The sequence below is a fragment of the Mustela erminea genome, chromosome 1, assembly GCF_009829155.1.
Source record: "Mustela erminea isolate mMusErm1 chromosome 1, mMusErm1.Pri, whole genome shotgun sequence".
Taxonomy (NCBI): domain Eukaryota; kingdom Metazoa; phylum Chordata; class Mammalia; order Carnivora; family Mustelidae; genus Mustela; species Mustela erminea.
In genome coordinates this window covers 98,125,634-98,139,125 of record NC_045614.1, presented here as the reverse complement: position 1 = coordinate 98,139,125, position 13,492 = coordinate 98,125,634, and the positions used below count along the sequence as shown (strand labels likewise).

General features: G+C 36.9%; 1 protein-coding gene and 1 pseudogene across 3 annotated transcripts in view; one reads left to right on the top strand and one right to left on the bottom strand.

Annotated features, from left to right (window-relative positions):
- Positions 1-926: 926 nt before the first annotated feature.
- POLQ (DNA polymerase theta) overlaps positions 927-13,492 on the top strand; it is a 131,028-nt gene continuing 118,462 nt past the window's right edge. For all 3 annotated transcript variants that reach the window (XM_032334783.1, XM_032334791.1, XM_032334799.1), the window contains exons 1-7: positions 927-1,226; positions 1,684-1,863; positions 3,789-3,919; positions 5,342-5,498; positions 7,332-7,440; positions 10,164-10,383; positions 13,059-13,206. In XM_032334783.1, coding sequence (XP_032190674.1) covers positions 1,046-1,226; positions 1,684-1,863; positions 3,789-3,919; positions 5,342-5,498; positions 7,332-7,440; positions 10,164-10,383; positions 13,059-13,206 — 1,126 coding nt within the window. In that variant the 5' untranslated portion in view covers positions 927-1,045. The remainder of the gene's footprint in view (positions 1,227-1,683; positions 1,864-3,788; positions 3,920-5,341; positions 5,499-7,331; positions 7,441-10,163; positions 10,384-13,058; positions 13,207-13,492) is intronic.
- On the bottom strand, positions 9,610-9,769 carry LOC116581114 (annotated as a pseudogene).

Sequence of the window (13,492 nt, the reverse complement as noted above, 5' to 3'; positions counted from 1 at the left end):
GTCCTTCCGCTTCTTTGATAGAACTGTTCATTTTTGCCTGAAGGTTAGTACAATTTAAAATTATTAATTAATTTAATGTCTGTCTCCTTCTCTACTATTTTTCTCTTTGAGAGCAGAAACCATTTCATGCCATATTCCTGCCATTTACCCAGATGGCTGGTACACAGAAGGTGCTCAATAAATGTTTGAGTGAACGAACGCAGGGCACTAGCATAAAAGAGAACGAGGTGAACCATGAGAGACTATGGACTCTGAAAAACAATCTGAGGGCTTTGAAGTGAGGGGGGGGTGGGGAAGGTCGGGGTACCAGGTAGTGGGTATTATAGAGGGCACGGATTGCATGGAGCACTGGGTGTGGTGCAAAATAATGAATACTGTTATGCTGAAAATAAATAAAAAATAAATTAAAAAAAAAAAAAAGAGAAGGAAGAAAAATGTTTCCTTCATGGAGTAACGTCTCCATCTTGTGGAGTTTTAGAATATTGCCATTCAGCACATTTTTAAAATAAGATCAGGTTTTCACAGAACTGACTCTCAAATGCTATTTCCCAGACTTGTACTATATGTACTTGCACGCATAATCTATAATAAATTTTATTTACCAATTTGTTAAGAAGAGTTACTTCCCCGAGCTACCAATTACGGGCAACCCATGAAGTTAGCAAATCTTGCTATTCACGCAAGAAATGGACAAAAAGAAAGGCTTAGGCCAGGCTGATTATAAATGCAGGTTATGCATACAGAGTCGTTCCCTCCGTCCTCAACACTATATCTAGGTGCGGCTCGTTTTCTCTAACGCTAACCTCCAAATGTGGTCAAGGTTGGAGGTCGAAGACACCAGTGGAGCCGCTCTTTCCCCACGATTCTATGATTCTCGGGTTACTCTCACCACCGAAAACTCTATGGTTCCGGGGCGGGCTGGGAGGCCAGAGTTTGAAAGCCGAGGCGGGAAGATGGTGGCTGCACCTGTCACCAGGCACGGTTTCTCCGGAGCGGGAGGACGCTGGCACTGTGGCTTTCCCTGAATCGCCGAGAAGAATTCGCGATGAATCTTCCGCGCTGGAGTGGGAAACGGCGGCGTTCAGCATCAAGCTCGGACTCCTTCTCGGGAAGTGGCGGTGACGGCAGTGACAGCCTCCTGCTTCACTCGGGGCCCGTGTTGAGTCCTCCCCCGGGCCTGGGATGCTGCTTGAAGGACCGCGGCCGCCCGCCGGCCGCAGCTGCAGGTACTCCCAGGCACTCGGGGGTCCGCGGGCGAGGTGGGCGGCCCAGTGTGGGGAGGTGTAGTTCCAGCACAGAGTTTGTGTGTTTGCACAGCCCACTGAACTTCTACTCCCCTTCTCCGTCTGTGACTCTGGCCTAGCGTGGCGGGTCACTTTCTGTTAGGACATGGACGTGCGGATTGGGCGTCAGCCTGGTAGTAATATTCAGCTGGTTTGCGAGTCTTTCGACCTTTGCAGAAACAACTTTCTAGTTGGCCAAATCTAATCACCTATCGGAGGCTCACGCCTCATAGTGCTCAGTACGCCATACAGAGCCTTGTACTGGAAGTGCTTTTTGTCTGCATATGCTTTATATAGCCTCAGTGCAACACAAGAACTCCAAAACACAGTGGAAGACTACTGAAGTCATATGTTAGGATTTGGTTCAACTACTAATTTTTTTTTTTTTTTTTCCTGAAAGGGGAATGCAAGCAGACAATTCCTGACGATCAAATAGACAAGTTGCTGTTGGCAAACTGGGGACTTCCTGTAGCGGTTCTGGAGAAATATCACAGTTTGGGTGTAAAAAAAATGTTTGAATGGCAGGCAGAGTGCCTTTTGCTGGGACAAGTCCTGGAAGGAAAGAATTTAGTCTATTCAGGTATTCAAATTTGTGCACATTAATTTCTGTACTACTTTATGACATGAATATGAAGGATACCCTTGAGGTAGTTATGAAGTAGTAGTTATGGGGTAGTTAAAAAGTGAATGAAACTGTGATTTATAAGTAGAGAAAGCCTTAAAATATGAAAAGTGGAGTCTCATCATATGCATATTTAAGTTATGCCAATTCCATTATGGTGAGGGTGGGGAGCAAAAAAGCAGACAGTTTAAAGAGAACTATTCTGCTTGGTTTTCCTCTCAACAAACATGTTCCAGGATGAAAGTGCAAGGGAAGTGTACATCTGTTCTTCCCCTGGTTGATCTCAGTTGCTTTACAGTGTGTGAACATTATACATTACGTATTTATAAATTGACCATCTTGTACGGGGATGTATACACAAAACCATATGTAATTTACCAAGTAGAAGACTTACATAGGCTTTCAGGGGCAACTCTGACATTCATACTTTTTAACATTTTTACTCACTGACTTTAGACCTTATCATTTGATAAGATGTGCTTTCTTTGTGTCAGTTTTTTTGAAGTTGTGAGTCATCCAGAGTTTTCATTATGTCTTCGGCAGATAGTTCTTACTACTGATAATAAATTCAGGCTGTAGAGTCAGATTGGTTGGGTTTGAAAACTGTTACAGTTAATGCTTATGATAATTAATAGCTTATTAATAGAAAACATGAGAGAATGCTTAGAAGAGTTGTTGCCATATAGAAAGTACACCATAACTGGTAGTAGTGGTAGAATGGCCTGACCATTTCAACTGCTTAAACCAAAACTCGAGTGTCATTCATATTTCTGGTCACCAGCTTATATCAGTTAATCACCGTGTCCAGTGTGCATCTCAAATACCTTTTTCTTTTTTTTTAAGATTTATTTATTTAAGAGAGAGAGAGAGAGAAAGAGAGAGAACGCACACACATGAGAGCGTGAGTGTGCAGGGAGGGGCAGAAAGGGGAGAGGAGGAGAGAAGAAGACTCCTCCCTGAGTGTGGAGCCAGAGAGAGCCTCAGGCTCATGCCCGGAGATCATGCGCTGAGTGGAAATCAAGAGTCAAATACCCCACCGACTGAGCCACCCAAATGTTTTAATTCTGACTACTCTCTCTTTTTAGGTACACTACCTAGTTCGCTATCCTCTTTCTTGTAGACTATGCTCATCTTCTAGATTATGCAATAGCCTTATAACTAGTTTATATTTTTTCTCAGGTTTTGTTCTGCCCTGCTCGCAAAGTGATCTTTATAAAGTACAAATATGATCTTAACATACCTTTTCATAGAACTCACTAGTCACTCTATATTGCTTTCAGGATAAATTCTAAATTCCTTACATGGTGGGATCATAAAATTCTTTTTCATGTGACTTGTTCATATCTCTTCTCTAACTCTTCCTGGTTTTATTTCAGGCTTACTAAATTACCATCCTTTGAACTTAGCAGGCTTAGCCTTTGCACATGCTGTTTCTTTTGCTTGGCATTCCTTTCCTCTTCCCTTCTCTTCTCCCAAGTTGTATTTCCTTTCCATAAACTTCATTATAGCTCTTCTCTCTCAACTTCTATCATGGTTTTTACCACAATATATTAAACTTGTTTATCTCCTTCCTCAAAGCAGGGCTTTTAATCATTCAGTACTTAAAGGAAAGGATCATTAGATACAAGCTAGGGACTCAGTATTTATCACTTATTGTTCATCAAAGGATTTGTTTAAGAATTCTCTGTTTTCAGTGTGAGGCTCTCTAGAGCACTGGTTTGAAGTCGGGGACATTTAAGTGAATAAAGTTTTCAGTTGCTAGTAGGGGCCTTAATGATAGGTTAGTCTAAGGCTCTGTAGTTACTGAATTTGGTTTAAAACACTTATTAATACAATATGTCAAATATTCTTTTTGTAATAACCTGTGGAATAACATGTTTTAGCTCCTACTAGTGCTGGGAAGACTCTTGTTGCTGAATTACTTATGTTGAAGCGAGTTTTGGAAATGCGGAAGAAAGCTTTGTTTATTTTGCCCTTTGTCTCTGTGGCTAAAGAGAAGAAATACTATCTTCAGGTAATGTTCTTATATTAAGATCATTATTGTAATAAGATCTATTACTGGCAGCTGTGTTAATAAAAGTTTCTTTTGTTACATCCCAAAGTAGCTTTAAAAGTTGGCCATTGATGAAGATAAAGTTTTTAATTATTTATATAAAAGGAGAAAGGGTCATTAAATCAAAAGAGTAATTGAAAGTTGTGTTAAAATTTATAAACTTTTCCTTAGGAAGTAAACAGAATATTTCAATTAGTATATAAACATATAAATTAAAAAACAGCATTTTGACTGAATAGCAGGATTAGAATGAAGCATGGAAAGGAAAGAGTGTTTAAGGATGCATATCCTATCTTGAGGGCCATTTGGGAGTAGTTGGGGGAAGAAGATCCAGATCCATTGGTGCTTAGGTAAAACTTCAGGCCTGTGGTTTGTTCTTCTGCAAAAATGAATAATAACATTTTTCATTAGTATGATACTCCCTGGTTTTTAAGACGCTTTTACAACTACAGTGTTACATTAAATAAAATACATTTACTGTTGTGATTTCTGCAGTGAAAAAATGTGTTGGAATGGCAAGACTATTAAACTGGTAGTCCAAAAAAGCTGGGTTCTAGTCCCAGTTTTGCCACTAACTATGTCTTCGGGCCAGGCACATAATCTCCTGGACCTTAGTATTTTCATTGGTAAAAAGGACTTTAACCCTAATATTATGGGTTAACTCAATAACGCTCAGAAACATTTTACTGAATGAACAGCTCTAAAGTTCTATGGTTCTATAAATCTTTTTAACAGTTATTTCAGAGGCCAAATAGCCAACAAAGCTGGTCCTACATGGTAACATCCTCTCAACTTAGACCAAAGTAACAAAATGATGAAAGGATCCTTTTTATTGAGAAGGTATGTTAGTTACAAGTAAAACTACAAAAAAAAAAAAAAATTTAACATCAAGGTCCCACTGCATTTGACTTTTGAAAACTTCTATTGTATAAAAGATTGTGGGATAATAAGAATAATTTTTTCATGAAGTATAAATTTGTTCATTAAAGTGTTACATTTGCGTTTAAAAACAGAGCTAGTTTCTTACGTGTTTATTAGATTAAAAATTGAGTGCTTTAATTTTTTTTTTCCAGTTTTAATTTCTATAACTCTTGGAAGTGCTTTATAAATCTAATCGTTAAAATGGCATATTTCTATTTGACTCTGTCTTAACAGAAAATCTCTGTTCTGTGTTTTGTCAGTTCTAAACTTCATGTTTTTCTCATGTGATTCTAAAAACAAAAACAAAACAAAACAAAAACCAGTGTGTCCTGGCCAGGAACAATCAACAGTAATCTAGTAAATATCTTTCGATACTTATGTCTGTATTCTGGGATAGAACCAATCTATAATTCATGAATTTCAAGTATTTTTACTTGTATTATTCCTTTTTGCTCAATTCAGAGTCTGTTTCAGGAAGTAGGCATAAATGTGGATGGTTATATGGGCAGTGCCTCTCCGACACGGCCTTTCTCTTCCTTGGATATTGCTGTCTGCACAATTGAGAGAGCCAATGGTCTGATCAATCGCCTCATAGAGGAAAATAAGATGGATCTTTTAGGTAAGAAAAGTAGGAAATAAGCAAATATTTTCTGCTGCTATTTTTTGAAGGAATGGAATGGCTGTTATGATTTCTATAGGTCCCATTTTTTTCTTATTGAGAATTGGCATCTGTAATGTTAGGAACTCTGTGTTAAAAAAAAAAAAAAAGTTTTATGTCCTGCTTGCTGTTATTGACTATTTCCCTGTATGTTTGCACTTTACAAAACACAGAGGAATATCCTTGAGCCCTCAAGTCATTTCTCATTGCTTCTTTTCTCTCTAAACTTTACTGGGAATAGAAGGAAGCATGCTGGAGCTGGTTCTGCCATATCTGCAGTTAGTTTGTATTCATTAACATATTCTGGTGCAAGATAGCTAGATTTGGTCTTTACTTGGAGGTTACCATTTAGGCCAGAAGTGGTATGAAGCTATAGAAACTGACATTTGTTCCTTTGGAACTCTGTGAAGGCTTTCTACCTTAATGCCTTTTTTTTTCTTTTTTTTTTTAAGATTTTATTTATTTGACAGGCAGAGATCACTAGTAGGCTGAGAGGCAGGCAGAGAGAGAGAAGGAGGAAGCAGGCTCCCTGCTGAGCAGAGAGCCCCAATGCAGGGCTCGATCCTAGGACACTGGGATTATGACCTGAGCTGAAGGCAGAGGCTTTAACACACTGAGCCACCCAGGCGCCCCCCCCCCTTTTTTTAAAACCACTTAGGAAAGTCTACGTAGAGGTAGCAACAGGAATAGAATAGTTGTAGCATCAGCAAAAGCAGCAAGAATGATCAGTTAGCTACTCATTGAGATCCTGATGAACTTAAATGGTAAAACTGGGTAGAGTGGGAGTGCGGAATGAAATCAAAACTTAATAAGACATGGCTCTGCTCTATGAAGCTTAGAGAGAGAAATCAAATTCATCAGTTTGTATCAGAATTGTCTTAACACTTGTGACCCCATTGGATTTTAAATATCTCAAAGATTGCAATAGAATCTTATAAAATGTGATACCCAGTATACCTAACACAGTGCCTGGCACAGATTGTTTTTGAATGACTGACTGAGTGAATAAACTCTGAAATAACTTTTCAGATAGCTTACTGATGAGGAAAAGGAGTATCATATGCCATTAGGAAATGGGTTTGAAAGATCTTAATTTAGGTGGGGAGGGTTAGTTGGGGGCAGAGGGATACCGGTGCCTGTGAAAACCATAATCTTATGGCTGTGTTTAAAGAAGGCATTGGTTGGTACTAAATTTTCAGTACTTCTTGAGCATTATTCCAAGTGCATAGACTGGTTTGATTCTCCAAGTAGTGGAGAAGAGGATTCTGGTATACAAACATATTTATGTTTTGTAGTGGGGTGATTCACGAGCCTATTATCATCAAACAAAAACATCCTTAAAATAATTTCTTTCTTCTTGATCTGATTTTGTTATTCTAAGCAGCTTTCTAACATCAGTATGGTTGGTTGCCCTGGTTGTTTTACCCCATAGAAAAGTCAATATACTGAATAACTATGGTAGGTGTATTTGATATCTCATTGTACAAATATTTATACAAAGTTGCCAATATAGAAGTATCTGAGTAATGAGAGGCAGTTTCCTCTGAGTTAGCTAATCCTTGATTTTTAGACCCTGAATACAGTATAGTTGGACCACTTAAGATGTCTGAAATGTCTTGAGAAAGGATTGTCCATTATGTGAAATTTGATTTTTGTTTTATGGTTAGAAATTTGTATTACCTGCAATATATTGTAGTAATGACAGCTACTTACTATATAAGATGCTGAGTCTTTTAAAATTTTTATCGAAATTGTTAAATTTTGTGAAACTTAGTATCTGGACAATCTCTTTAGGAATGGTGGTTGTGGATGAATTGCATATGCTGGGAGACTCTCACCGAGGGTATCTGCTGGAACTTTTACTCACTAAGATTTGCTATATTACTCACAAGTCAGCATCTTGGTGAGTACCTGAAATAACGGAGTTCCTGAGATTCTAAGCAGCGCTAAGGAATTGTTTGCAAAAGTGCATAGTAAGTATGAATTAAGTAAATTAAAGAAGGGCAATAATACCTATTTAGAACAAACTCAGGTACAGCCATTCATTTTTGTTCCAAAAGAAGTACTTAAGATTGAGAGTGATTTTTGATGATTTTTATAACATTTTAAAATTTCGGGTTGTTCATTTTTATGATAAAATTTTAAAAAATCCAGTTTTTGTATTTGCCAGTTATACATCATTCTATTTAAGCAATCAAGACTAATTTTGAAAAATAGCATTTCTTTATCCCCTTCCTCCCAGAGACAACTACTTTCAACTCTAACAGCTTTTAAAAAAATTATTTACAATGCTATTTCTAAATGTAGCCACTGTGTTTTTAGTTTTACACATTATGTACTACTTATTATGAAAGATGAAGACCTAACTCTTCTTTAAAATCTTTACTCACCCAACCCAATCTCCTCCCACTTGACCCCACAGTCTCTTTTTGTCCTTTCATAATCTTCCCATTCTCCAAATACTGTTATATCATAATTTTTATCAGAACAATATTTAATGTTAGACTGTTATGGCTATATAAATGCCTTTGCCAACTGAAGCATGTGGTATATTATGATTACTTTTATCTTCAAAATAACTTTTGAGAAAATTAATATCTGAAATTAATATCTTTTTTGTTTGATGGCTTGGTTTGCTATGTCCTTTTCACTGATTGATCCCCAGCCTCTTTCCCATTTACGTAAATCTCCATCCAATATATTTCAACATATTTGCTATTCTACCAAATTCATCTTCTTGAAGTTTCTCCAAAAGACTTCTGAGTTATTCCAATCTGGATAGGTGGGTAAACTATATATGTGCTGCATAGTACTTATTTTAGGATCTTTCTTTATCATTCATTCCTATTGCTTTACACTTGGGTCAGTGTCCCCCTTTTTTGGATAACATTTTTTTTCTTGATTTACTTCCTCATTTTGATGGGGACATCTTCCAGGAATTCTACTTTATTTTAGTGCACAGTCTATGCATGATTTTTTTTTTGAAAGTTTGCATATCTGAAAATGCCTTATGGTTATTTCGTAGATTGCCCAGGTATAGAAGTCAAGATTTTATGATGCTTATCCTTTATCCTTTGTATAAAAATTTTTAATTCACTCTGGGAGATTTTGGGGGCTCCTTTTCTTCCTCAGTGTTGTGAAATTTCACACCGATGTGTCTTGGTGTTTCATTTTTGTTCATTGTGTTGGGTGCACAATAGATCTCTTTCAATCTAGGAGTTCTTATATTTCAGTTTAGGGAGATTTAACACCTCTTTTTCAGTATATGAGAAAACATGGAGATAATTGTTTATATACCAGATCAGTAGGGATATAGAATATAAGACTAATGCAAGTAACAAATTTGACCAAATGGATGTATGTAGAAGAATTACCAAATAAAAGCAGAATGTATGTTCTTTTCACTGTGCATGGTAAAACTTCACTATATCCTGAGCCATAAAACAATACATTTTAAAGGATTTAAGTATTTTAAAATATATTCTCTGACAAATGGAATTACACTAAAAAATAAGTGTAGGAGAGGCATAACTAGAACATGTCCCCTGGAAATTGGGACATACATTTTTACCCATTTGGGGTCAAAAAATAATCACAGTAGAATTTGGAAGATAGTTTGAGTTGAAAGTACATCTTTTAACAAAACTTGTGAAATGCAGCTGAAGTTTAAAGGGGGAGCTGATGTATAAAATGCATGTATTACTGAAGAAGACTGAAAAATTAATGTATTATTCATCTCAAGAACTTAGAGTAGTAAAATAATGCCACAGAAAGTAGAAGGAAAGAAATAATAAAGACAAGAGCAAAAATTAATGAAAGCGGGAAGTCATTATCCAGAACATTCAAGTAATTCAACAAATCAAGAAGAGAAAACCCAATATATCAATGGGCAAACACCTTCCAAGGGCATTTTTTTAAATTAACATATATTATTAGCCCCAGGGGTACAGGTCTGTGAATCGCCAGGTTTACACACTTTACAGCACTCACCGTAGCACATATTCTCCCCAATGTCCATAAACCCACCACCCTCTCCCTCCCTCCTTCCCCCCCAACCCTCAGTTTATTTTGTGAGATTAAGCGTCTCTTATCGATTGTCTCCCTCCCGATCCCATCTTGTTTCATTTATTTGTTTCCTACCCTCAATAGGCATTTATAAGATGGTATCCAATTAGCAATAATCGCGCCTCGGATAAACCTCATTGGCTACGATACTGCCACTGCGCAAAGCTTATATAAGATGGTATCCAGATGGTCCATAATCATGAAATGATACTTAATCTCATTAGTAATCAAGGCAATATAAACTACTTCTTCAAAGAGATATTATGACACACTCTCCAAAATAGCTAACATTAAAAAGATGGACAATACTAAGTGGTGACAAGATGTGGAACAATGAAACACATATGGATCATGGAGATACTTTAGTATAGTCTCTTTGGAAAACAGTTCAACATCAATAAAACTGAAGATGACCTATAACCCAGTAATTTTACTTCTAGGTATATATCTTAAAAATGTATGGGTGTATGTACCCAAGGACATGACCAAGAATATGTTAGCAGCACTATTTGAAACTAATACTATGTATCTTTGAACATCATTTTCATTTGTATTTGACAGCCAGGCAAATTTAGCCAGTCCTCTATCTAATGCTGTGCAGATTGTTGGCATGAGTGCTACTCTTCCTAATTTGGAGATTGTAGCTTCCTGGTTGAATGCTGAACTCTACCACACCAACTTTCGTCCTGTACCACTGTTAGAGTCAATAAAAATTGGAAATTCTATATATGACTCTTCAATGAAGCTTGTGAGGGAATTTCAGCCCAATCTACAAGTAAAGGTAAGTCAGTATTTTTACATCACTATTCCTGGTACTTTGTATTTGATTGCATTTTCTAGGAGATAACATTTTTTTGAGTTATATAAATTAGGGGTTGCAATGCAGTTGAATATGCTTTACATACCCATTAGAAGGATTATTAATGCTAAGCTAATGGTTTCATCTTAAATAATTGGTAGTGATGGTGAGAGAAGAAATTCCGTTGTGCCTTCAATTTATTTATTTATTTTTAAAGGTTTTATTTATTTATTTGACAGAGAGAAAGAGAAAGAAAGAGAGCACAAGCAGGGGGAGAGGCAGGCAGAGGCAGAGGGAGAAGAAGGTTGCCCACTGAGTAGGGAGCTGGAAATGGGGGTTGAACCCAAGACCCTGGGATCATGACCTGAGCAGAAGGCAGATGCTTAACCAACAGAGCCACACAGATGCCCAGTTGTGCCTTCAATTTATATGATTATCTTTTCCAATAAGTATAATAGAAGATAATATAAATAATAAAAAATACTTAATTTTGTAGATTGTTCTTTTTAACTGGGAGATTTTCTTATGGCTTAGTTTACACTAAGCACTAATGTGGAAAATTAACTTTTGTTAAGTAGTAGGTATAATATATAGTGAAAGAGAAAAAACATTTTTGGAGTCAGACCTACCTCTGATACATAATAGAGATACTTGATATTGTGGATACTAGTTGAATCAGAAAACCTCTCTGAATATACTATCTTATCTGTACATTGGGGTGTAATACTTATATTAGGAGTGAAGGATGGTGTTAAAAAATTGGCATCTAGGAAGTGCTTAATAAATTATAAATTCCCTCACACACCCATAAACACTTAAGAAATTTTAGTTCACAGTATTTTTTAAAGTCTGATTCTTCAATCCTGAGGTTAAAAAACTGACTCATCATCTGTGGAGTGGGACATCTTTCTGTGTAGAGCTGTGTCTCTGAATACGGAAACAGCTGGAGTTGGAAATAGGAATAAGTTCATGTGTTTCAGTCCTGTCCTAGATAGGCATTTGTAGCCTCTATATGTCTGGCATGGAATCTTATTCAGTTGGTTTGCTCTGTACCCCAAATTTAAGGCACTCCTGTGCCTTAGTTACCTCAGCAAATATGTAAGCGCATTCATTTACTCTCCTGTTAATCTTTTTCTGTTGCTATGTCTATGCCTTCACCCTGTTTGAATCACTTTAAACTCTTACCTGGATTATTGAAATAGTCTGCTAATTGAGCTCTCTGCTTCCTACCTTTTCCCTTTTAGTCTATACTTAAATCGGGAGCTAATGATCTATTTAACATGAACATCAGATCACATTACCATTATGTTCCTACATTTGAAGTGGTTCCTTGTTTCCTTTAGAATGAAAGCCAGCCTCTTTTTGGTAGTCTGATACGACATTACATGATCTGTTCCCACCCACTTAGTGCTTTGACCTTACCTACTACTTTCTTATTCCCTCTACAGCCTCTTTGCTATTCTAAAATATGCCAAGAATCTTTCACCTGAGGTTCTTTCTTTCTGGAATGCTTTCCCCCTAAGCATTGGTATGGTTTACTCTTTTACCTTTGGACATTTACTCAAAGTCACTTTCTTAGACCTTCCCTGGCCACCTTATCTAAATTACAGCGTCCTCCCCTTCCTGGTCCCTATTTTCCATTTTCTTTTTCTTTTTATCACTTTTCAAAATTCTGTGTTTTACTTATCTTGTTTTTGTTATTATCTATCCCTTCCTACTGGCATAGTAACGCTTTGAGGGCAGAGCTTTTTTAATACTTTATCCTTTATCCCCAGTGCCTAGGACAATATCTGGTACATAGTAAATGTTTGTTCATTGAGTGAATGGATGGACGAATTAATTAATTCAGTTAAACACCCCTTCCAGTTCTGAGAACTCAATGGGCTGGCTACCACATGGGATTTACATATGCTTTATTCTGCCTGAAATTTTCCCACTGTCCACCAGTTATCCTTCATTGAAATAACACCTCCCCTCCTTCATATATCAGCTAGATAATTTTTCCAGAGAAAACTCTTTGATTTTTTTGTCAAATGTATGTCAAATATGAGGCTTCATAACATCCTAAAATGCTTTTATAGTACATCTAGTAATTGTATTTTACATTTATTTGTTTTGTACTTTAATACCTTTCGCCAATAAATCACCTTAAAGACAGGACCTTGACTTTCTTTTGCTTACCATGATATCCTCATTGGCTGAGGGTTCGAAGTCAATAAATACTAGATGAATTAATCAACATATTTCCTTTCACCTTGTATTATAAGGAAGTGTATTTCTTTTTTTCTCTTCTTGTTTTTTCTTTGTTATTGACTTTGTAATTGGTTTTTGTTATGCCTTTCAATAGAAGAAATCTTTTTTTTTTTTAATAAAGATTTTATTTATTTGTTTGACAGAGAGAGAGATCACAAGTAGGCAGAGAGGCAGGCAGAAGAGAGGGGGAAGCAGGCTCCCTGCTGAGCAGAAAGCCTGATACAGGGCTTGATCCCAGGACCCTGAGATCATGACCTGAGCTGAAGGCAGAGGCTTAACCCACTGAGCCACCCAGGTGCCCCCAGTAGAAGAAATCTTGAAGCAAAATGAGTGAGTGACTTTAAACTGATATGAAAATGTTTTGAAAGGACCATTAGAGTGACTTATTTCTCTTTCTTCCTTAGGGAGATGAGGACCATGTTGTTAGTTTATGTTATGAGACTATTTGTGATAACCATTCAGTATTGCTTTTCTGTCCATCAAAGAAATGGTGTGAGAAGTTGGCAGATAGCATTGCCCGTGAGTTTTATAATCTACACCATCAAGCTAAGGGTAAGTTACTGATGGAAATGGAAGCTTCTATACTCAGTACACTTCCTTGAAAGTAATGTAATCAGTATATAAATAAAGCATGGCTCTTTTTGATCACTGTACCACCTGCCCACTGGACACTCCTTTATAAAACAATGCTTTTGTGACTAATCCTCTCCTTATCCTCATGATAGACAACGTATACACACACTCAGGCTAACCTTAAGATTTTTTTTTTTTTTTTTTTTTAAAGATTTTATTTATTTATTTGACAGACAGAGATCACAAGTAGGCAGAGAAGCAGGCA